This window comes from Carassius carassius, chromosome 19 (genome assembly GCF_963082965.1).
Source record: "Carassius carassius chromosome 19, fCarCar2.1, whole genome shotgun sequence".
In the NCBI taxonomy this organism is placed as follows: Eukaryota; Metazoa; Chordata; class Actinopteri; order Cypriniformes; family Cyprinidae; genus Carassius; species Carassius carassius.
The window spans coordinates 23,420,607-23,446,730 of record NC_081773.1 but is presented as its reverse complement, the minus strand read 5'-3'; the positions used below and the strand labels follow the sequence as shown (position 1 = coordinate 23,446,730).

The window sequence follows — 26,124 nt, the reverse complement described above, 5'->3', positions numbered from 1 at the left end:
ATGGAAACTAGTGTCTGTGTGTGTTGAAGGTGATATATTAGTAATTTCATTTGCTTAACTTTTTTGCTTTCCAAATTTGCTTTGCTTTCCAAAATTTATCTGTTGTAGTGATAAATTATAAAGTTTCACAATTCCTCTTCCACTCATACTGTACAATAACAAAAGAGAAATTTTGGATTCATTAAAAGGTTTAATTGATTTCATATAATACATAAATAGGCACAATGAAATACAAATCACAACAACAATTTAATGGAAAGAGTTATACAACATTTGGTGAGAAAAATGATTTTTTTTAACATTGTTATGCAGTTTCCTTCATATAACATATTCCTAAGCAAAAAATAAATATATCCAGACAGAGGTAAAATAGTTGACATATTCACATGATTCACACTAGCTGATAATTTTAATATATGTAAACTGCACAGGCAGCTTATATCCTGCTGAAATGTTGGTATTATTTATTGTTCAGCAGATGTCTTCTGTCTCTCCACAAAGTGAAGGTTCACCTGTCTGTCTGGCACAATCCCTGCACGAGTGAGTGACTGAACCTCACCTATAGTTGTGTCTGGTCGGATTTCAAACAACATGATTAGCTGGAATGAAAATATACAGTTAAAATGCACAGTTTACAAAGTAATGTCTGGCACATATTTAAAAATAAACGTCTGACTATCTTACCCTTGTCAAAACCAGATGCAACTCCAGTTCAGCAATGCGACGGCCAACACAGCCTCTGACTCCAAAGCCAAATGGGATTGACCCAAATGGGTTTGGTCTCATTCTGCCATCTCTGAGCCAGCGCTCAGGTTTGAACTTCCATGGCTCTGGGAAGATTTTCTCATCATGGCTCATCGCAAAGTGGCATAGACCAAATGATGTCTGTTTTATAAAAAAAAAAATAATAATCAAAAAAAAGTTTATTTAGTGATGCCAATTTCTGAACTGTCGACTCTTCTTTTTTTGGGGTCATCCTAACATTAACAATTTACCTCTTTAGGGAAAAAGTGTCCTCCAATGACAACATCATTTTCTGAAATAAGACGAGAATTCATGGGCACCACAGGGTACATCCTGCACATGAAATTATAAAACGCAATTATGCGCTACTGATCAAACGTTTAGAATAATTAAGTCTCTTATGCTATTTACAGTATACGAACACATTAAAAAATGATATTCAAATATATTTAAAAATGTGTTTAACTGTGATGGCAAAGCTGCATTTTCAGCAGTCATTTAATGCAATCATTTAGTCTTCAGTGTGTCACATGATCCTTGAGAAATCATTCTAATATGCAGATTTGGAGTTTAATTATTATCAGTTATTATCATTTATTAATAATGGTTCTTATTATCAATAGTTTTTGCGGCTAAATACTTTTTTGGAAACCATAATACATTTTCTCAAGATTCTTTGATGAATAAAAAAGTAAAAAATAAAAAATAAACATAATTTATTAAAAATACTAATTTGGCATAAGATTAATTAACTACTTTATTCTTGCTCACCCCAAATTTAAAAATGGTTGTGTATTACAGTTTCCACTAAAGCATTAAGTTGCACAACTGTATTCAATATTGATAATAATAATAAATGTTTTTGCCAAATCAGCATATTAGAATGATCTCTGAAGTATAATGTGACACTGAAGACTGGAGTAACAAAGGCTGAAAATTCAGTTATGGCAGGAATAAATTCGTTTTTTTACTATATTAATTAGTGATTAAATTGGGTTCTTTTAAATGGCTTTTTATTCATTCCAAACATTTGACCAGTGTAGTCATAGTATAGATATAGTATATGCCAAATTTGCTGTTTGGTTTGGACACTGTCAAATGTTATTTTGACTTCTGAAAGATGCATTATATTATGCAACATAATTCTCAACCTTAATGTTTCCTTGATGACAGCTTTGAGGTAAGGCATGCTGTTCACTTCCTGTGCCGTTGGGATTCTGTCACCTTTCAAGACTCTGGTTACATCCTGATACAGAGCCTCTTGAGCATCTGGATCTTTTGAGAGGAGATACAGCGCCCACAACATAGTGTTGGAGGTCTAGAACATGAAGAGGAAAACATATCATTTCAAAACTCATACGTATTTTTATTTAAATAGCCAAAGATACATTCAATGTCTCTTACTGTGTCCACTCCAGCCAACAGCAGCTCAGAAATACTTCCATACACATCTTTACTGCTCATCTTGGCATTGGAAAGCAGGTAGGTGAGATACTCGCCAGCAACCTCCTGATTTGCATCCACACGCTTCTGTATGGCCTCCATCTTCATGTCAATCATTTTTCTGGCTATAATTCATAAGTACAATACATCATCAAACTGCAAAACATGTCTGTTCCTCTTATAGTCTATCTGAAGAGGATGTTTGACCTAACAAGCTCACCAAATTTGAATATGCCATCCCAGCCATCAATGTACCACTGCCAAAATGGCAAGTAATTTCGAGTCCAGTTTGGCAGGAACACCACATGCTTGTTATAGGTGAACATTTGTGCAACAGAATTAATAAAATCTTGTGTCTCGGCTGGAATCTCTTTCTCCAGGCAGCCGATGCGTGTCTCAAACAGAATGGATGAGATCCCTGTATGAGGAAAAGATCAATAAAGAATTAAATTAATTGACATGCACATAATACAAAAGTGTAGTGTCAGTTTGGCTCCTAATTATCTTCATGGGAACATGTAGCTATTAAGGTCATTGTGACAAGTCAGTTACACCCTTGGGAATGTGTAAGAAGAAAGTTGTATCTTCTGTTGATTTGATCTCATTTCAAGTGCTTATGGAAAGGACATACCTTCAAGGGAGAAGCGATAAAGCTCATTGGTCAAGTTGGAGACCAGATCACCCGTGGGGCTCATCTCCCGCAGAGAGTAAATCCGTTTGATGAAGTCCGTGACCACCGCATTGACCACATCTCCATACTGAATTGAGTCCTTTGGATGCAGCATGCGTTTGTTGAGCACTCTCCGCAGTTTGTACCATTTCTCTCCTTCTCTGTTGAAGAACATATTGTCTTTATTTAGAAAGCCCACAATAAGAGTTCATAAGCTTACATAACATCACACGACTACATAAGCCAAATGCACTTTGGCTATATAAAATCCAGACATGACTAGCCTTACATAATGTATGAGTTACAAAACAAACCTATGTTACAGATACCAAACAACTTTATCTAATGTTTTTACTCTGTAAAAGGGCCGTAGCTGATGCCTTTCATGTCACGGTGCTCTCTCCACACAGTCATGTGTCCTCTGGAAGGAAACTTCTCATCTTTTCTAAGGAGTTCCTCCAGTAAGTCCACACTGTTTATGCAAATGGATTGGAGGTTTCCCACATTCACTTTGTACAGAGGGCCATTAAGCTGTTTTTCATATAACTGGAGAGATGAAAAACAAGTGGTAAAGAACAAAGAACGTGCTAGCGAAGAAAGATCTAGTTGATTTTGAGATAAACTGCACTGTATCTTTAAATTGTTTTAGAGCTACAAATAAAAATCACACTGAGCTCACAACTAGGATACTGAATTATTTAAAAGTGTTCAATTAGGCAAGACCGTTGTTGTTTTTTCTATTCAAGGTAAAAACAGTAACAGTCTGAGTACATTAATTAATCATTGACAGTCACACGATAAACAAACTATGGCTGTGCTATCTCTCTGTACCTGCATCTCATGCAGGCGATTCAGGTACCGCTTAAAGATCAGTCTGTACATCATCCCAAAGGTTTTGATCTCTGGGAGGTCAGCCACAGTCTTGAGCTTCCCGTGGCTGTCCTGGACAGTGAAAGAAGCAGCAGCAGCAGCATCATCTACAGCCCCTCTCATGACGTCTGTGGCCACTGTCATGGGCCTCAGAAAACCAAATCTGATCCTTCTTTCTGCAGAGCTCACAGCAAAACGAACAGCCATTATGGAAGCACGGAGAAGAGTGAGGCAAAACACTGATCACATGGGAGGGAGAAAGAGGTGGGACAAAGCCCCAGTTAACCCTTCACTATCTGATGTAATTTAATACTGTATGTGTATTTATGTTTTTAAATGTGAAACTTTATAATGCACATAATGATACTGCAAAAATATTACCATCAACTGGAAAATTTTCTCCATTTTCAAAATGTCATTTGTGAACATTCTGCTAAATTTCTCCTTTTGTGTTATGCCAAAGAAAAAGGTCAACCAGGTTTGGAATTACATTAAAGGGTTAATTCACCCGAGAATGAAATTGTGTCCATTTCTACTCACACTGGGAGCATCCTAGGCAGGGGTGCTGCACAAGATCCCCCCCTTGAAAATATATATTCCAGACTTTTCAAGGAGCCTCTCTTCCTTTGGGGCCCTGGTAATCAGTACTGGTTTTACCCCCAGTCCGACGCCCCTGATCCTAGGTATATGTGACTTTCCTCTTTCAGAATAATCCAATCAAAGTAGTATTATAAATTGTTCCTTGCTCTTTCAAGACTTTAAATAGGGGTGAGCGGGTGTTTGTTGTCAACAGTTCATAAGACGTGAAATAAAGTGCGCACATCTGTGATAAAACGTACCTAACACGGCCGATTCCGGGGGGTGAATAAAGTACCCCGTACTGAATCCATGCATTTTTGTAAGATAAATATCCAGATTTCAAACGTAATAAACACTTTTTTCTCACTTCTGCTGACTGTGGGCAACCGGAAGATGTGCAAATACGTCAATTATAACAAGTTTTTTTGAGAGTGCTTAAACTCGCGAAAGATCAATGCTAGTGATAATGTCACTTTTCTATATATAAAATGTATTCGCTGTTTGAATAATCGTGGAAAGGAAACGTTATATAATTATACATTTCTAACATTTTTATTCAATTGTAATCACATTAAATACAAATTCAATCACATTAAACATTTTTTTTTAGCCTACATGACACCCATGTCTGGTTCTTGCCTAAAAAGATGGGTTTATGATGTTTAATGCATTTGGCTGCTATAAGCCTTACCCTGGAGTTGGTTCTCCCTCCGCCTATGGTTGGAGCTAAATTCTGCAGGACGCCGGACCTCCAAAAAAAAATTTGGGCAACCCTGGGTTAGAGTAGCGGGATTGAATATACAGTTTGTCAAGTATAAAAACCATTACTGTCACACCCATGGAAATTTTGTTGTGCTTTCATCCCCCATGTGCTCAGAGTGACTCCCCACACTCCACCGTGTTTGATTTGATTAGTTCCTAGGTGATTAGACAACCTTCCCTTATTGGAGTATGCAGTCGAGTTCAGCCAGCTCCCCATTCTAACGGCGTTCGATGACGCTACACTGAACTCACTGTTCTTGATCGCCCCGTTGATCTCCCAGACACTATTGGACTGAAGTGGAGCGAGGCCATTATCAGATGTCTGGAGAGCATCTACTCCTGATCCAGAACCACTCTGGACCCAGAGCCCAGCCCAGAATCACTCCGCTGCATGGAGCGCAAGCCTACCGCAGATGGAGAGCCAGTGCCTGCCACAACCAATGAGCCATTGCAGAGAAGAAACAAGAGGAGATTGTCCCAGAGCCCGAGTCTCTTGTAGCATCTGATCAGGTGTGTGTGCCGGCAACACAAGGGAGATGGCCAATGACAGTGAGAGCTCGGAGGGGAACTCTGCCAACTGCACCGTGGCTGAGGGTGAGCCAAGCTCAGGGGACTCTTTCTTGGATTTATATGCAGACATGCCTCGTCTTCACCCGCCATCATTTTCCATCTGTCCCGTCATGACCACAGAGGTTGTGTTTGAACTATCTGCCTGCCCTTTGTACCTTCTTCCCTCTGTCTCTGTCAGGCTCCTCCTGCCCTCCAGCTCTACCTTGGTCCTCTGTCACCCCGGCTCCACCGTTGCCTTTCAGATCCCCACCTCCACCTCAGTAGCCAGAGCCATCAGCTCCGCCTTGGCCCTCCGGATCCTCTGCATCACCCTGGCTTATCTGCTTTCTGTCTCTGCTTTGGGTTCCTCTCCAACCTGCTCTGCCGCCGTCGGTTGGCCCTCTGGAATCGGCAGCCCTTTCTCCACCATGGCTTCTCCCACCATTGGCTCCACCATAGGTCACCTTCATGGCTGCGTCCTGCCTGGCTCCTCCTGCTCCAAGTCTGTCCTGTCTTTTTCTTGGCTCCTCCCTCCATCTGATCCGCCATGGCTCCTCCCTCCGTCATCTCTACCCTGGACTCTGTTCGTTGTCCTCCTCCCGGGTGTCTGTCCTCCACCCGAACCTACTCCAGCATTACCTACCTGCCCTCCTGCCATCCCCTGTCACTGTCCCACATCCACTCCTTTGTCCTCCTAAGTTCCCCTCCGTCCCACCCTTTGTTGTTCCTGCGGCACGAGGTTGTGCCTTTCAGGAGGGGGGTGAACTGTCACACCCATGGACATTTTCTTATGCTTTCATCCCCCATGTGCGCAGTGTGACTAAGTTTATTCTTTATTTGATTTGATTAGTTAGTTGGTGAACTGACCTTTTTCTTATCCTCACCCGTCTGCCCCTCGTTAACAACCCTATTTTAGTCGGAGTCTGTTCTGTTTGCCTTAGTCCAGTATTGTATTTGTGTTGCTGTGCTACGTGTGTCTCCTGCCTGCCTTGTATTACCTTCTGTTTGGAAGTATTAAAGATTATTGAACTATATCTTCTTCATCTTCATGTGAGTTCTATAGACCACATTCAATGACAGTTATGTCTAGGGAACGTCCACATAAAACAAGGAAACCCGTGTATGTGTGTGAGTATTTGTCAAAGGTGTTTTCACAATTCCCCCTCCACTAATACTGAACAATAACAAAAAAAGAGACTTCGGATTCATTAAAAAGTTTAATTGATTAAGTTCATATAATACATTAATATATCAGCATAATGAAATACAATTTACAACAATTGAATGGAAAGAGATACTGTATACAAAACTGTGTGGGGAAAAAAGTATTTTTCACAGTGTTATACAGGGTCCTTTATACTGCATATCCCAAAGCACTATAGAAACATATCCAGACAGAGGTAAAATAGTTGACATATTCACATGATTCACATTAGCTGATAATTTTCATATATGTACACTGCACAGGCAGCTTATATCTTGCTGAAATGGTGGTATTATTTAGCTATGGTTCAGAACATGTCTTCTGTCTCTCCACAAAGTGGAGGTTCATCTGTCTGTCTGGCACAAGCACTGTGCGATTGAGTGACTGAACCTCACCTATAGTTGTGTCTGGTCGGATTTCAAACAACTAGATTAGAATGAAAATATAAAATTAAAAAGCACAATTTATAATGTAATATAACTGTTTGTCACAAATTAAAAAATAAACGTCTGACTATCTTACCCTTGCCAAACCCAGATGCAACTCCAGTTCAGCAATGCGATGGCCAACACAGCCTCCGACTCCAAAGCCAAATGGGATTGACCCAAATAGGTTTGGTCTCGTTCTGCCATCTCTGAGCCAGCGCTCATGTTTGAACTTCCATGGCTCTGGGAAGATTTTTCTCATCACGGCTGATTGCATAGTGGCACAAAGTGAATGTTGTCTGTTTAAAAAACAGCTGATTTAGTGATGCAAATGTCTGAACTCGCAACCAATTTTTCTCATCATAACAACATGGAAATGGTTTACCTTTTTAGGGAAATAGTGTCCACCAATGACAACATCATTTTCTGCAATAAGACGAGAATTCATGGGGACCACAGGGTACATTCTACACATGAAATTACAGATATTATAATACTCAATTATACACTACTGATCAAAAGTTAAGAATAATTAAATTCAGTTTTATTTCTAAAGCACGTTTAAGTTCAACTTTTGTTGGCCAAAGTGCTGTACAAAGTAAAAAATAGAATACAATAGGGTAAAAGCAAGCAATAATTAATGTTTCTGGACAAAGTCTCTTATATACACACATATAAAAAATATATATGAAAATGTTATTTTAAAATGTATTTTACTTCTGTACTTGCAAAGGTAAATTTTATTAGTCATTTGACACCTCTAGTCATCACTAATGTCACAAGATCCTTTAGAAATCATTATAATATGCTACTGTGGTGTTTAATTATTATCAGTTAATATCAATTAATAATAATGGTTTAAATTATCAATAGTTTTTGAGGCTTAATATTTTTGTGGAATCCATAATACATTTTCACATAATTCTTTGTGTCATGAACCTAGTCTCCATGGTTCCTCCCATTCACCACCAGAGGGCTTCCTCACCTGAGTATTAACTCCATTTCCCATGATCCCCATACCTGGAATTGACTAATTGACTGACCCCTCACCTGTTCCCCGGACTATTCAAACAGCTCACTTACATCCATGCCTTGAAAAGTTTTGTCAAACATCTCACTTACATCCATGCCTTGAAAAGTTTTGTTTTCTCCCTGGCTGACATTTCTGAGTGTTTTATTGTGGCATATTGCCTTGCCTCTGTATGACTCTCGACTGTTACCTTGTTTCTGACCCTTCTCGCCTGTCTACTCATCTCTGCCTCAATTGTTTAGATACTGTTTATGATTGTTTGCTGCCTGCTCTGACCCTCTATTTTATATTGCTCACCCCAAATTTTAAATGGTAATGTATTACAATTTCCACAAAAATATTAGGCTCCACAGCTGTTTTCGATATTGATAACAATAATAAATGTTTAGATTCAAGATGAATGGCGTGCTCAATCCCTTTTAAGTTTGATTTGGGTGCTCTTCGGTCCAAGGTAGAACATCTTAAGAGGCAGTGTAGAGAAAAGAAATCTCTGATAGCCGAGGCACTCCATAATTAAAATGTCTTTATTGCAAAAATGACATGTCCTAAATGGACAACTTTAAAATGCCCACGCGTAGCGGCATGGGGCCTTCTTCGGGGCATAGTGAAGCAGATAAAAAACTGATCTTATAATGACAAAGACACACAGGTAGAAGCAAACACACAGATGCTGACAATCAGTATTGAAGGCCTGCAGGTAATTACTAGGACACGCCTCTCACACGGTTCTCAGCACTAAAGCTATTAGTCACAATAATAAACAGAAACACAGGCAACAGATAGCATGCATATATATTCATGCATACATTGCTAGGGCACGCCTCTCACATGGTTCTCAACACTGAAGCTGTTGGTCCCAATAATAAACAAAGAAGCAACAGATAGCATGCATATACATTCATGCATATATTACTAGGGCACGCCTCTCACATGATTCTCAGCAATAAAGCTGTTGGTCACAATGTAAGTAAAAACACAAGCAACAGGTAGCATGCATATATTCATGCATACACATTCATGCATACATATGCATACACATATACATATACAATATATATGAAAAGAGTAGCCACAGGAAAGAACAATATTACAAAATCACAGAAAAGGTCTATAATCTATCTCCTCATTTAATCCTGGATAGTCCATTGCTTTGAAACTCCATATCCAAAAGGTTTCACGTTGCAATAACTGTTTTAAAATATCACCTCCACGTATTGATTTTTTAATAATTTCAATGCCCTGAATTCTCAAAGATGAAGGGTCACTATGGTGTATTTCTTTATAGTGTTTGGCCATAGGGTAATCTTCATTATTGACTCTAATTGCGTATTTGTGTTCATAAAACCGCTCTTTTAGTTTTCTTTTAGTTCTGCCCACATAAAAACACCCACATGGGCATTGTAGGCGATAGACCACATATTCAGAGTTACAGTTAATAAAACCATTAGTCTTAAATTCTCTCTGCGTTCTCAGATCAAAAAAAGACTTACTTTGAATGACACCCCTTACAATGACTGCAAGATCCACACCTATAGGTTCCCCACAACCCTTTTTCTAGCCATGTTTTTTGTCTAGGACCTGGAAGGTAACTTCTTACAAGTTTGTCCCTTATGGATGGTGCCTTCTTGAACACAGTCATAGGCAGCTCTGGAAAAACGTCTTTCAGAATAGAATCACTTTGAATTAACCCCCAATTGGACTTAATTATTTGTTTCATTTCAGAGGCACTACTACTATATTGGGTAACAAAGACAGGTCTAGAGTTGTTTTTAGCCATGTCTTTCCTCCGCTTTTTTTTCTTAGGTAGATCAGAGCGTGTTGTGGAGCGTGCTTTTATTATTGCTTTTTCTATTATCATTGGTGAGTAGCCCCTAGCCCTGAACCTTAATGTCATATCTTGAGCCTGCATTTCGAAATCAGAGTCATTACTGCAGATGCGTCTAAGACGCTGAAATTGTCCAAAAGGAATGTTATCTTTCAGGCTCCTTATAGATGGAAGCTGTCAGCCCTCAATAAAGTGTTTCTGTCTGTGCTTTTCCTATATATTGTTGTGTGCAAAAGATTATTGTCATCTATGCAGATAGTCAAGTCCAAAAAATTAATAGATGTTTTTGAATGTTCAATTGATAGTTTTATATTAGGGTTAGTTGTATTGATGTACTCATGAAACTGCAAAAGTTCTTCCTCATTACCAGACCAAACAAAGAGGATATCATCAATAAAGCGTCCCCAAAATACTATCTTGTCATAGAATGTGTTCCCAGTGACCTAAATAAATTGGCATAATTAGAAGCAAAACATGCACCCATCGCTGTCTAAAGAAATCGTCTTGGAAGAGGAACACATTATTGTGTAAAATCCATTCTGTGAGATAAAGTAAATGGTTGGGTGGTGATGTCTCCAACCTATGTAACAAATAATGTTGTAAGGCTGATAGGCCTTCCTGGTGGTCAATACTGGTATATAGGGAGGCTACATCTAGAGTCACCAAATAAAAATTTTTGACACTTGTGATATTCATAAGTTATTCATAAGTCAAAGATCCACTGCCTGAGATAATGGGTCTACCCTCAGGTTGGCAATGGATCTTTGACTGAGCCCTGCTCCCAATTTGTGGACTTTTTTTTTTATAAAACCTCTAGTGCGGGATCTCCCTTCTTTCATTGAAGACACTACTGATGTGCTATGTAAACTTATGAATATCACAAATGTCAAAAATTTGTATTTGGTGACTCTAGATGTAGCCTCCCTATATACCATTATTGACCACCGGGAAGGCATTAAAATTATTAAAAAATCAATACGTGGAGGTGATATTTTAAAACAGTTATTGCAACGTGAAACCTTTTGGATATGGAGTTTCAAAGCAATGGACTATCCAGGATTAAATGAGGAGATAGATTATAGACCTTTTCTGTGATTTTGTAATATTGTTCTTTCCTGTGACTACTCATATATATTGTATATGTTTATGTGTATGCATATGTATGCATGAATGTGTATGCATGTGTATGCATGAATATATGCATGCTACCTGTTGCTTGTGTTTTTGCTTACATTGTGACCAACAGCTTTATTGCTGAGAATCATGTGAGAGGCGTGCCCTAGTAATATATGCATGAATGTATATGCATGCTATCTGTTGCTTCTTTGTTTATTATTGGGACCAACAGCTTCAGTGTTGAGAACCATGTGAGAGGCGTGCCCTAGCAATGTTTGCATGAATATATATGCATGCTATCTGTTGCCTGTGTTTCTGTTTATTATTGTGACTAATAGCTTTAGTGCTGAGAACCGTGTGAGAGGCGTGTCCTAGTAATTACCTGCAGGCCTTCAATACTGATTGTCAGTATCTGTGTGTTTGCTTCTACCTGTGTGTCTTTGTCATTATAAGATCAGTTTTTTATCTGCTTCACTATGCCCTGAAGAAGGCCCCATGCCGCTACGCGTGGGCATTTTAAAGTTGTCCATTTAGGACATGTCATTTTTGCAATAAAGACATTTTAAATATGGAGTGCCTCGGCTATCAGAGATTTCTTTTCTCTACACTGCCTTTTAATAATAAATGTTTCTCGAGCACCAAATCAGAATATAATTATGATTTCTGAAGGATCATGTGACACCAAAGAAGACTCTTTGCAGCTTTGGTGAGCATTAGACTTCTTTTAAAAGACTTTTTACTTACTCCAAACATTTGACCAGTAGTGTATATGCCAAATGTATAGTATATGTATGTCAAATGTTATTTTGACTTCTTAAGCATGTATTATATTAACCTTAATGCTTCTTTGATGACAGCTTTGAGGTAAGGCATGCTGTTCACTTCCTGTGCCGTTGGGATTTTGTCACCCTTCAAGACTCTGGTTACATCCTGATACAGAGCCTCTTGAGCATCTGGATCTTTTGAGAGGAGATACAGCGCCCACAACATAGTGTTGGAGGTCTAGAACATGAAGAGGAAAACATATCATTTCAAAACTCATACGTATTTTTATTTAACCACATCAACTCTGGGGACCCACCGGTGGGTCCAATATTGCATATGCCTAATTCTCAAAAAATCAAAATAACAGCTCAAGTTGTTAAATAGCCAAAGATACATTCAATGTCTCTTACTGTGTCCACTCCAGCCAACAGCAGCTCAGAAATACTTCCATACACATCTTTACTGCTCATCTTGGCATTGGAAAGCAGGTAGGTGAGATACTCGCCAGCAACCTCCTGATTTGCATCCACACGCTTCTGTATGGCCTCCATCTTCATGTCAATCATTTTTCTGGCTATAATTCATAAGTACAATACATCATCAAACTGCAAAACATGTCTGTTCCTCTTATAGTCTATCGGAAGAGGATGTTTGACCTAACAAGCTCACCAAATTTGAATATGCCATCCCAGCCATCAATGTACCACTGCCAAAATGGCAAGTAATTTCGAGTCCAGTTTGGCAGGAACACCACTGGCATGCTGTAGGTGAACATTTGTGCAACAGAATTAATAAAATCTTGTGTCTCGGCTGGAATCTCTTTCTCCAGGCAGCCGATGCGTGTCTCAAACAGAATGGATGAGATCCCTGTATGAGACAAAGATCAGTAAAAAAAATTTTAATATTGGTTGGCACAGGTAATAAATTGTCATACACGTTCAATATAATAATAATAATATAAAAACTATAATTTGCTTCATAAAATGGATGGTCTTGATTTTAGCCATGATAAAATCTATTACCAGGGGTTAAAGCAAAAAAAACAAATCCTGAGCCTGAACTTTTTTTTTTTTGTGGAAACTATAACATTTGAAAGGATACTATGGCAAAGTTATTGCTTTCTTTATTCAAACTGATTTTCTTATTCATGAATATATGGTTGACCTGAAAAATGAAAGCTGTATCATACACTTTTATGATTGAATAATAAATAAATATTTATGAGCTATATCACCGCTTATCCACAATAGGGGTGTGACAATATACTTAGCCCACGAGATGAGACAAAATACAGCAATAAAATCATGCATGTTCAAATTCCCCGTTGCCGTAATGTAAACAATTTTATTAAAAATGCTACACATAACCTATGTGATGTCTGTTTTTATATTGTTTATCAACAGTATATATTTTTATATTGTTTGGATTAACTAGCCAAGTAGATATGAATGTTTATTCATAACCATACTGTAAAGTAAACAGTGTTTGCTAATGCTAACTGTCTAGCTAACAAGCTTGCTGGTGCTAAGTTGAGGTAATTTTTTAAAAATAAAGTCCAAATATTTTATTCAACCACCTAGATAGATTACAGGAAAAAAGAAAACATGTGATGTTCAGAACATGTAACTACAGTAATTATCAAAGTGGGAAGTGATGCCTTCTGGGGGCATTTGGCCAGGGGTGTTTTTACACCACAGACAAGGTTTGAGAAGAAATAAATCATTATGAAAATATATATGAAAATATAATTACATTTTTCTTAAAATGTTCTTCCTAACTTCAGGCCTTATTCTCATGTCATATATAACTGTAACCAACTTTAAAACACTTTTTTCTTCCTGGTTAAAAATCAGATGGTCAACTCTGTTTTCTCTCAGGTACATCACAGTGTAAGCTTCACAGTGAACATCACTCATCAACGTAGTCCGTATCAACAACAAAAATACTTCTTGACTCCATATAGTGATAAATTTGGAAAAAAAACTTATATAGGCTACTTAATTAAATTAAGTAGCCTATATAAAATTGCCAAATCTATCTTTCGGTACTTTTTTTTACTTGCATACTTGTATTCACTTAAGTAAAATTGAAAAAGGAGTACTTTTACTGGAGTGATATTTTATCATACATATCTGTACTTTACTCAAGTACTTGATTGGTGTACTAAGTGCAACACTCGATACAAAAGATTTGTAACATTCTATTCGAACATACATGTTATACCTTTTAAATGTTGAAACCAAAAATGTATACATGTAGTTTTTTTAAGCAATTATTTCATATAGAAGTGTCAGTTTGGCTCCTAATTATCTTCATGGGAACATGTAGCTATTAAGGGCATTGTGACAAGTCAGTTACACCCTTGGGAATGTGTAAGAAGAAAGTTGTATCTTCTGTTGATTTGATCTCATTTCAAGTGATTATGGAAAGGACATACCTTCAAGGGAGAAGCGATAAAGCTCATTGGTCAAGTTGGAGACCAGATCACCCGTGGGGCTCATCTCCCGCAGAGAGTAAATCCGTTTGATGAAGTCCGTGACCACCGCATTGACCACATCTCCATACTGAATTGAGTCCTTTGGATGCAGCATGCGTTTGTTGAGCACTCTCCGCAGTTTGTACCATTTCTCTCCTTCTCTGTTGAAGAACATATTGTCTTTATTTAGAAAGCCCACAATAAGAGTTCATAAGCTTACATAACATCACACGACTACATAAGCCAAATGCACTTTGGCTATATAAAATCTCCAGACATGACTGACATCACAACTAATACACTGAATACTGAATGTATTCAATTATACAAGATTGTTTCCTTGCTATTCAATGTTCTTAAAAGTAAAAATAGTGACAGTCTGAGTACATTAATTAATCATTGACAGTCACACGATAAACAAACTATGGCTGTGCTATCTCTCTGTACCTGCATCTCATGCAGGCGATTCAGGTACCGCTTAAAGATCAGTCTGTACATCATCCCAAAGGTTTTGATCTCTGGGAGGTCAGCCACAGTCTTGAGCTTCCCGTGGCTGTCCTGGACAGTGAAAGAAGCAGCAGCATCATCTACAGCCCCTCTCATGACGTCTGTGGCCACTGTCATGGCCCTCAGAAAACCGAATCTGATCCTTCTTTCTGCAGAGCTCACAGCAAAACGAACAGCCATTATGGAAGCACGGAGAAGAGTGAGGCAAAACACTGATACCATTTCACATGGGAGGGAGAAAGAGGTGGGACAAAGCCTCTCTAGTTAAACCTTCACTATCTGATGTAATTTAATACTGTATGGATTTAGTTTTTAAAGTTGAAACACCATTATCATGCACATAATACTGTAAGAATACTGCCATCAACTGGAACATTTTCTCCACTTTAAAAATGTCAATTTACTCAGCCTCATGTTGTTTTCAAACCTTTGTCGCTCCTCTGTGGAACACGAAAGCTGCTCTTTTTCACACAATGAAAGTGAATGTTGACCACGGCTATCCCTGTCCTCATAGTGTTTTGGGAATCAATAGTGTGAACATTCTGTTCAATTTCCCCTTATGTTACAACCAAAGCAATAAGGTCAGGCAGGTTTGTTATTGCATTAAGGCTGAGGAAACAATGCCATTTTGGGTGAACTATTCCTTTAACATTCACCTTTCTTCCAATTCCTACAGGGAATAGTGAACAAATGCAAAACAAAAGATTTTGAACCTTTTCAGAATCACATACCTGTATTTACAATGGCTGTTTTCCTTGAAAGAATTTGTTGTTTAGTACATTTTTACAATCATAATTTTTCCTAAAAAGATTAGATAATGTATATAATATTGATGTTATGAAAAAAAAAAAAAAAGCTCTGAGCTAGGTAAATGTTGTATCCCACTTTAACAGACATGATTCAGTATATACAAAGCAAATCTCAGAAGAACCGTAATATGCTGATCATTTCTGCAAATGAAACACATGACTGTAAACAATGAGTCAGACAATTAGTGCATACTAAATAGCGCATCTGTTGTTGCTAAATAATATTAACAACAGTAGAAACACAATTTTTTTGGATTTTATTACTCAAAAAGCCTTCATCCAGGTGTAAATTTCAAAGAATGATTCATTCATTCTGTTTATCACTCGCCTGTTGGCTCAGTCTGCATCATACAAAAGTCTGTATTGTCTGTGTAGTCTTCACTCCTTCATCTCTGCAATGTTTTTGATGGAGCCAGCCGGATCTGTCTTGTAGAGCATGAAGTGTCCTTGCACCTGAGCGGCGCTGAGCTCTGTGTGTGCTGTCAGCGCTTGCTCGGCAAATCGCTCAGCCTCAGCTGCAGACTCCTGAGGGTAAAACCTCCGGAACATCTGAGTCAGCTGCCAGTGAGAGCAGTGGCCCACATACTGCTTCAGATCAACACGGCCAGGTCGGACAAGAGCCGGATCAAGTCTACAGCACACAGACGAGAAACAAAGAGAAAATAATACCATGCTACCAAGGAAAACACATCTGCTCATGAATATTGGGTACTTCATTAAAAATAAATAAATAAATGAATTAATTAAATGTAAAAAAAAAACTCTAAACATTTGATAATCATGACAAAATACATATCGTTGGAAAGGTCTGAGTCTCAAGATTCAATATATGGTGAAGTAATAATAATAATGACCAGGACTTTACATTCCAAAGTACAACAAAACAAAAAAGTAATGCACGTCATGATTAAAGTTGCAGTACTGAGCTTTACCTCTCAATGAAATTAGTTGTCATGAACACAATTCGGGCCTCTGAAGATGCCACTCCATCCAGAGCATTCAGAAGTCCACTGAAAGTGAGTCTTCCCATGCCTTGATAGGCCAGTGGACCTGTGAGAACAAGGCAAGGAAGAATAAATGAGATCAAACAGAGCAGAAATATTCCATGGAGCTGTTAATGCCGTGGCATAATTAATCACATGTGATTGGAATCACATTATATTCCAAACAGACAGTGAGGATTCAGAAGCACTGCAGTCTTTGAGACATACTCTCTGTGGGCAGCAGCTCCCGGCTGACGAAGGCTGCATCCACGTCCTCTAGCAGGATGATGCTTTGCTGTGGAGCGACACTCAGCAGGTGGTTGAGACGATCATCAGACAGGCTGCGGTCACTGAGACTCATCAGACAGATGCTGTAACCCAGCTCGCCTGCTAGCGCAGTTCTGAAATATTATTATTATTAATTAATAAATACTTCATTACTCCTTCACAGGAAATTATATTGTTACAGCAGCAACCACAATTCAATCCATGCACACAGACATATGTACTGTACCTAACTAAACACCTAAATAAGAATCTTACACACACACAAAAATTTTTATTATTGAACATCATCCAAAAAAATACCAGCAGAATTGTAAGTGTACTAATGGAAATTTAACTGATTGCTTTCTTGTACTTTCATATTATAATTCTACCATGGCAGTATAATTTTTTTTGTCTAGTTTGTTTATTTTCTTCTTGACGCCATTTCAGCATTTATGGCTATATTCGTGGTGAGAACCAGTTAATCCATACACAAGTCTGCATTTTTTCAAGTAACGGATTAACTGGTATATATATATATACACACACACACACACACACAATATTATAGGTATATGTAGTAATGTTCATAACTTTGCAGTCTCTAAGGTTTGTAATATTTTTTAAATAAGTCTCTTATGCTCACCAAGACTGCATTTATTTGATCCAAAATAAAACAGTAACAATAGTAATGTTGTGAAATATTATTACTATTTAAAACAACTGTTTCCTATTGTTATAAGCTTTTAAAAATTTAATTTATTTCTGTGATGGCAAAGCTGATTTTCAGCAGCCATTACTCCAGCCTTCAATGTCACATGACCCTTAAAAATCATTCTAATATGCTGATTTGGTGCTCAATAAACATTTATTATTACTATTATTGTTGAAAAACAACTGTGCTGCATAATTTTTGTGTGTGTGTGTGTGTGTGTGTGTGTAAAGGATCCTTTGATGAACAGAAGGTTCATTAGAATAGCGTTTATTTGAAGTAGAATACAAGAATATAATTTTTCTCTCTGATATTTATATTCATGTTGTTGTAACTTTGTCTGTCTGCACCGATCTACACCCTGTATACTTTATAAGACACTATTATTTATAGTAACATCTACTATAAACAAAGCAGCTGTGCTTACATGAAGCTGCTCTTTCCACAGCCTGGGGGTCCATACAGCAGATATCCCCTCCTATATGGAATACCTGAATGAAACATATTCATCAACAAAATTAGAAGTAAAAAAATAATTAAAACATAAAACAAACAAAAAAGCAACACTTATATGTATTTTTACAAAGATTTTACATTACACTAGAGGTGCGCAAGCTTTTTTTCCTAATATTTCCTAATAAGTATGTAAAAAATAAAATTCACCTCTGTCAGTGTACCACTTAGGGTTGCCAATGAACTCCTTTACATCATCCACAATCCTCTCCGCCAAACCGTTCTCCAGCACTACTGAAGACAGAGGTCGTCTTCGCCTCGGAAACCCAAACGGCCTCCACTCTGCTCCGAGTGCAGTGTACATCACAGTTCGGCCCTCTTCCTGCTTTAAAGCAAGTTCACGTGCTGCACGGACACAGAATCAATCATTAAGAAAAAAATTAATTCAGCTGATTTTCTTTACTATAAAAAAATTCACAACACTGCTGAATGAGGGAAAAATAAATACAACAAAAACTAGCTGCTTATACCTTCTTGAAGTATGTTGAAGAATATTTGGCGGTCTCTGCCCAAAGCAGTGAAGGTGACGGACTCCCAGGGCGTCCCAGTGTGCAAGTCCACCATCTGCTTTTCTCTGGTCCTCTCCACTCGGATCCACTTCCTGCCATACCTGAAAACACAACGCCTCAGTCAGAGACAGGGATAATCTCTGAGAGAAAATTAAACCAGCAGCACACTGAATGTAAGATGCCCAAAGTAACATCATAATATATTCTGACCGTACCAAATGATGTGGTTTCCTGGACTCGGATGGAAGTCAAACTGTGTATGGACTCGTCCGCTCTCATGCTGCATGTATGAAGTCTCTACACTCAGATGCTGGGTGTGTTTGGCATGTTTAGTGATCCAGCTTAAGAGCCAGTGATAACTTTTATCTCTGCTTGGGACCTCCAGTGTGATCATGTAATTTCTTCTAAAGAAGATCATACCGACCTGTGCCCCTTTTCTGGCAACTGCAAGTGCTGTGCCAATACCAACTAGTCCAAATCCTGCCCCAAAGTAAGGGTTGTCCTTCAGGGCTCCAATAAAATCTGACAAGGTCATGATGAAGGGGTCTTCAGGATCTCTTATTCAGCCAGGAAAAGCTTTTTTGTCCCTTCATTGCAATATGCAGCCTACAGTACATTCACAGCAGAGGAGGTGAAAATCTTTTAATTTTAATTTTGATGAGAGCCTTGAGACTGATAAAACATTATGACGATCTGTCACTGATCAGATCTATCTTTTCATTTAAATAAATGCAGATTTATTAAACAAGACTCTATACTTACGGCAGTGGAAATATCACACCGCATTGTAGCTTAAAATAAACGAAGAATACCCGAATAAAATGCTCTTAAACACATCCTTTCTACAGTAACCCAGCGTTGTCTCTCAGTGATGATTGAACAACTCGTTATTTTCGGTGAGTCGAATCTTTTCGATGACTGATTCCATGAACCGATTCACAAATCAAGCATGTTTTAAATTCGCTTGATTTTGAATCAGTTCTTTTAGACGAAGTGTTCAAAAGAACCGATTCACTCAAATTAAATAAGCAAATCACATGGCGACCTCTGTGTTGCTTCCGTTGTTCAGGAAAATAGTTCCGTGTGAATTGTGTTTCACATTAATAGGTCCGTTGTGACTGTTTACGACGCAGCCGCATTATGACACTTTTAGGTATTCTTATAAATAACTCTCTGTAGATTTTGTGTATTTTAAAATGGACTATTCTCCACTATGTATATACATTTTTTATGTCAGAATAAATGTTCCTCTTTGAACAGAAAAATCATAGAAATGACGCCGCTTACATTGTTTCCATCCACACAAATTAAGATTATTTCTTATTTTATATTTTAAGTCATAAATAATGTATATTAACATATTAATGCATTATCATGTCTATTCGTTTATTCGAACACATCTGCTGTTCCTTGTTGTTTATCAGAGCAAATGAAATACGAACCACCGCGCAGGAGGTCAAAAAATGTATTTAATAATAATAAAACAAATTCTCCAACAAATCATGTTCACATAACACACTGGATTAATTGCTTTATGTTCTTTATGTTAACATACACTGTTAAATCAGCTGTTTCAAACTCAAGTCTGGTAATCCAGAAGTCAGTTAATCACATTTTGATTTCCCTGGTGATGCAGTACAGTCGTGTTGTTGCTCTGGGAGACGGAAACACTTAATGGTCCTGATGCTGTAATAGTTTTACCCCTCTATAGTTGGTTTTATCCCTTCACTGACTGATGTCCCATCGAGTTTGAACCAAACATGGACCAGCAAGAGCCTGGAAGCCTGGAGAAGTTGTGGCCTAGGGGTTAGAGAGTTTGATTTCTAACCCTAGGGTTGTGGGTTTGAGTATCGGGCCAGCAATACCACGTCTTAGGTGCCCTTGAGCAAGGCAATGAACCCCAAACTGCTCCCTGGGTGCCGCAGCATAAATGGCTGCTCACTGCTCCGGGTGTGTGTTCACTGCTGTGTGTGTGCACTTTGGATGGGTTTAAATGCAGAGCATGAATTCTAAGTATGAGTCACCATACTTGGCTGAATGTCATGTCACTTTCACTGGATGTGATGCAGAGCAACTCAAGCATGTGGAAAATAAATTAGCAGATACAACATAAGGTGAATTACAACAATACTTATAAAACCATGTTTATTTAATTATATATTCAGTAAGACATTTTCCTTTGGCATGCATAGCTCTCTGGAATATTTGTTTTTCAATTGGTCAGTTACTAGATTCACATCAATTTCATGTCAAGATTCATGTTTATTTATTTGTTTATTTGTATTTGTGTTTTACAGCTTTGACAGCTTGCAGATAATAAGAAGTGTATTATTTTCTTTCTGTTATAGCTTTGTCTCATTTGAAGGGGATGGATATGGCTGTGCAACCTAGAAGCATCAACAAAAACAAATTTAAAGCATCAACAAAAGGGGGGGGGGGTGTACTACAACCCGAATTCTGGAAAAGTTGGGACGTTTTTTAAATTTTAATAAATTCAAATTCAAATCACATGAGCCAATAAAACATAGATAACGTAGCAAATGTTTAAACTGAGAAAGTTTACACTTTTATCCACTTAATTAGCTCATTTAAAATTTAATGCCTGCTACAGGTCTCAAAAAAGTTGGCACGGGGGCAACAAATGGCTAAAAAAGCAAGCAGTTTTGAAAAGATTCAGCTGGGAGAACATCTAGTGATTAATTAAGTTAATTGATATCAGGTCAGTAACATGATTAGCTATAAAAGCTTTGTCTTAGAGAAGCAGAGTCTCTCAGAAGTAAAGATGGGCAGAGGCTCTCCAATCTGTGAAAGACTGCGTAAAAAAATTGTGGAAAACTTTAAAAACAATGTTCCTCAACGTCAAATTGCAAAGGCTTTGCAAATCTCATCATCTACAGTGCATAACATCATCAAAAGATTCAGAGAAACTGGAGAAATCTGTGCGTAAGGGACAAGGCCGGAGACTTTTATTGGATGCCCGTGGTCTTCGGGCTCTCAGACGACACTGCATCACTCATCGGCATGATTGTGTCAATGACATTACTAAATGGGCCCAGGAATACTTTCAGAAACCACTGTCGGTAAACACAATCCGCCGTGCCATCAGCAGATGCCAACTAAAGCTCTATCATGCAAAAAGGAAGCCATATGTGAACATGGTCCAGAAGCGCCGTCGTGTCCTGTGGGCCAAGGCTCATTTAAAATGGACTATTTCAAAGTGGAATAGTGTTTTGTGGTCAGACGAGTCCAAATTTGACATTCTTGTTGGAAATCACGGACGCCGTGTCCTCCGGGCTAAAGAGGAGGGAGACCTTCCAGCATGTTATCAGCGTTCAGTTCAAAAGCCAGCATCTCTGATGGTATGGGGGTGCACAAGTGCATACTGTATGGGCAGCTTGCATGTTTTGGAAGGCTCTGTGAATGCTGAAAGGTATATAAAGGTTTTAGAGCAACATATGCTTCCCTCCAAACAACGTCTATTTCAGGGAAGGCCTTGTTTATTTCAGCAGGATAATGCAAAACCACATACTGCAGCTATAACAACAGCATGGCTTCGTCGTAGAAGAGTCCGGGTGCTAGCCTGGCCTGCCTGCAGTCCAGATCTTTCACCTATAGAGAACATTTGGCGCATCATTAAACGAAAAATACGTCAAAGACGACCACGAACTCTTCAGCAGCTGGAAATCTATATAAGGCAAGAATGGGACCAAATTCCAACAGCAAAACTCCAGCAACTCATAGCCTCAATGCCCAGACGTCTTCAAACTGTTTTGAAAAGAAAAGGAGATGCTACACCATGGTAAACATGCCCCGTCCCAACTATTTTGAGACCTGTAGCAGAAATCAAAATTGAAATGAGCTCATTTTGTGCATAAAATTGTAAAATTTCTCAGTTTAAACATTTGCTATGTTATCTATGTTCTATTGTGAATAAAATATTGGCTCATGTTATTTTGAAAGTCTTTTAGTTTTAATTTTATTAAAATTTAAAAAACGTCCCAACTTTTCCGGAATTCGGGTTGTACCATTAACCAAGAAAAGCCTAAATATCATGAATGTTAAGAGATGTTGTAAATAAAATAATTGTAATCCCAGGTTTGAACTATGGCATCTTTCTGTTTAGTGGGACATATTGCAGAGGGCACCGAGCACAAGTTTCGCACATACATCTGCTCTGAATGCAGACACTGCTTCAAGACACACTCCCGTTTGATAGAACACATGTGTATTCATTTTCCCAACCCCAGTCTGCAATGTCCAACCTGTAAACACTACTTCACCAGCAAGAGTAAGCTACGCATCCACATGCTAAGAGAGATGGGACTGAATCTGCACCACTGTCATCTATGTGAGTATAAGAGCGGTGAAACGTTACGGTCTGTGATTACACCTTACCAGTGTGCAATAGACAGCTGTTGCTTTGCTTCAATAAAGGCTGCTCATTTCAGTGTACAGAAAAGAAACAGTTTGAAAAGCAGGTGTTAGATGCTTACCAAATTGAGGCCATCGAGTTTGTATCTACAGGTGAAAAGCCCCACAAATGTAAACTATGTGACTTCAGATGTGGCATACCTTTCAAAGCACATGCTGACGCACTAATGACAACCAGCACATGTGCTCAGAATGTGGATATGTTATGAGATGAAAACACTACCTCAGTGTCCACATGCGTAAACATGCAGGAGATGTAATTGATTCTGCAAGAGAAGAGGCAAGTAATCTTTCTAAAGGAAATCCAACTTATGAAGAACAGTGTGGCTCCCCACTTTTTGCTTCCCAAACCAGCCAGAGTAGCACACAAATGGTACTTGCCGAGACAGTAAATATACATGACACCGCATTTGATTTAGAATCTCACACATTACTCACACTATCAGCTGATGGTGAAAATGCAGCTTACTGTGAAGGGCAGGGTGCAGATGCTTGTCATACAGACACTGGGCAACATGTATCAGTGTATCCGCTGCTCCTATGTGACCAGAAAGCAGGCAGCATTAATACTGCACTGCAAGTCGTCCTGCCAGGTAATGAAGCCTGGACTACGCTGCCAAGACTGCGGCATACAGTTTAAACAGCAGCGTTCTCACACACCTCGAGAAGTGTGGGTCACTGCAGAGGCACAGAAAGATGTTTTGATTTTACTAGCACTGTAGGTTCATCATCAAGGAGTTCAAGGGGTGATGTGTCTATACAGGAACAAAGTGCATCTCTTAAATCAGAATCCCTCACAATGCATCCTGAACTTGTTGATATCACTGATTCTAAAGATTCAAGAGTACAAGTTTCAGCTGAACCTGAAGGCTCGGTGTCTCCTTACCATAACTGCTGTAGTAAATGAGACTGATTCACTGACGGGCACAACCAAAGGTAGGCAGGAAACTGTCGAGAGCAGAAATAAGCTAGCAGAAGAGGAGTTGGTAAATGATGAGATCTCTGGGTATACTGAAGATGATGGTAGGTATACTTGCAGAAAATGTCCTTTCTCATCTGTTAGGAAAGTCACAATAGATTGCCATTGTGCATCAGGGAGCAGAAGCACCCATGAGGTACATCTAGCTGAAACTGGAGAGCAGTTTTTGCAAGAGGTTAATCCTAGAGACTCAGACCATGATCATGAGGAAGATGGGGCAAATGACTCAGAAAGAGATTCAGGAGAAAAAGAGACCACTCAAAACTCCAAACCTCGATTCTCATGTCCTAACTGTCCTTTTCTTTGCCACCAAAAGAGAGCTCTAACAAGTCATCAGATAAAGGGCTTTTTAAAGCCAGTTGAAAAAGTGTCCACAGTGTTAATTATTGTTTTACCAAATCGGAAAAATCTCTCAATTATCATATCCTAGGTCACAAGAAAGACAAGAAGGTTAATAGAGGTAAAATATCCATAAACCTGTAGTGCAATCTTTGCTCCTTCACCTGCAAGCAAGAGCGTTGTCTGACACAGCATATTGCTGTGAAGCATGAGGGAGTCCGTCCTCACCAATGCCGCTTCTGTTCATTTAGCACAATCCATGGGTACCGCTCGGAGGCCCATGAGTCCATGCACACAGGTGTTGGGAGGCATAGCTGTGTACTCTGTGGCCAAACATTCGCAACCACATCCAGACTACGGTTGCACCATCAACGCATTCATGACAAACAGGTAACACACTTCTGTTCACTTTGTGACTACAGAGCTTATAACCTCAATGACATCAACCGCCACAACTTGAGCTGCCACACTGGTGATCTTAGTCAATGCAATGCATGTTTCAGCTCCGAAGTTGCCCTGAGGCAGCGCTCCAACCAAGCACATCCAGATGCGAACCCCTTGTCTTGCACTTAGTGTAGCTTCACCTGCAGCTTCCATGCTTCCATCTCAAAGTGCATTTGCAGCATGAACATTCAGAAGTCAAGACGAGAGATCCTCAAAATGGTACAGAAAAACAAAGCAAGATATCCATCACCCATCAATCCTCGGTTTGTTCCTTCAGCGCTAATAAAAAACTCCTGCTGGTCCAGCACATGTTAGATGAGCATGAAGATGGACCAGCAGAGGAGAAAACTCTGAAGTGTGATTTCTGTGGTTTCTCTTGCAACCACCAAGTGTTGTTTGACCAAGATGTGCGGTCATATGGAGGAACCTGCCTCTTTAAGTGCACTGAATGTGAGTTTTCCACCAGGAACAAACAGAAGATCACTTGGCACATTCGAATCCATACAGTAGAGAAACCTTACAAGTGTGAGAAGTGCAGTTATGCATGTGGTGATCCTTCAAAGCTAAAGGTATGAAGAGCTATTATCCAAGATATTGATTGAAGGTTTGGGTATTTGGTTTTTGATGTCCAGTTCTGTTGGTGCTTCCAATTTTGATTAATCCCTTTCTATTTTAGTATCATATGAGGATTCACATGGAGCAATGCAAGTATCTCTGACAAGAATGTGGCTACAAATGCAAATGGGGCAACCAGCTGAAGTATCACATGACAAAACATACAGGTAGTTATGTATGTGCTATATATAGTGTTCCACTAAATGTCAAGTTCCTGCACACCTTGATGTTTATCCTTCTTTCCAACAGGCGCTAAACTGTATGCATGTAAGGACTGTGAGTACCGCACCAATCATGCTGACGCACTGCGCATCCACCTGGAGACACGTCATAGAGACGTGCGTTCCTTTATATGCGAGAAATGCGGAAAAGCTGTGTTTCTGTATGCATTTCAATTGACATTCCTTCATCTTTTGAAATTATTACATATAATCATAACCCTCATTCAAACCACAACGAACAAACATTTTTACAATATATTTATTGCTGTTATTCTTGTTTATTCCTTTAAATGGCATTTTAATTCAGATAATGTACAACCTTAAGGATGCATTGTAC

The 26,124-nt window shown here is 38.8% G+C and overlaps 2 protein-coding genes and 2 pseudogenes across 3 annotated transcripts; 1 reads left to right on the top strand and 3 right to left on the bottom strand.

The window, feature by feature from the left end:
• Positions 1–123: 123 nt before the first annotated feature.
• On the bottom strand, positions 124–4,000 carry LOC132095417 (sterol 26-hydroxylase, mitochondrial-like). 2 transcript variants are annotated; one of them, XM_059500384.1, is made up of 9 exons: positions 3,689–4,000; positions 3,213–3,403; positions 2,819–3,018; positions 2,408–2,605; positions 2,149–2,312; positions 1,896–2,062; positions 996–1,077; positions 685–885; positions 124–571 (listed from the first exon to the last, which is right to left on the bottom strand). In XM_059500384.1, exons 1-9 carry the CDS (start codon positions 3,932–3,934, stop codon positions 560–562), a joined length of 1,461 nt encoding a protein of 486 aa, XP_059356367.1. In that variant the 5' UTR covers positions 3,935–4,000; the 3' UTR covers positions 124–559. The 2 variants fall into 2 exon arrangements, with proteins under 2 accessions (XP_059356367.1, XP_059356366.1); XM_059500383.1 differs by having other exon boundaries at positions 124–599; positions 3,689–3,997.
• Positions 4,001–6,862: 2,862 nt separating this feature from the next.
• LOC132095670 (sterol 26-hydroxylase, mitochondrial-like) lies at positions 6,863–15,808 on the bottom strand (annotated as a pseudogene).
• A 211-nt stretch (positions 15,809–16,019) lies between these two features.
• Positions 16,020–19,826, bottom strand: LOC132095416 (mitochondrial chaperone BCS1). The gene is made up of 8 exons (XM_059500382.1): positions 19,521–19,826; positions 18,974–19,364; positions 18,720–18,859; positions 18,400–18,594; positions 18,164–18,227; positions 16,986–17,158; positions 16,707–16,824; positions 16,020–16,405 (listed from the first exon to the last, which is right to left on the bottom strand). Exons 2-8 carry the CDS (start codon positions 19,291–19,293, stop codon positions 16,153–16,155), a joined length of 1,263 nt encoding a protein of 420 aa, XP_059356365.1. The 5' UTR covers positions 19,294–19,364; positions 19,521–19,826; the 3' UTR covers positions 16,020–16,152.
• A 3,821-nt stretch (positions 19,827–23,647) lies between these two features.
• On the top strand, positions 23,648–26,111 carry LOC132095669 (zinc finger protein 142-like; annotated as a pseudogene).
• Positions 26,112–26,124: the final 13 nt, after the last annotated feature.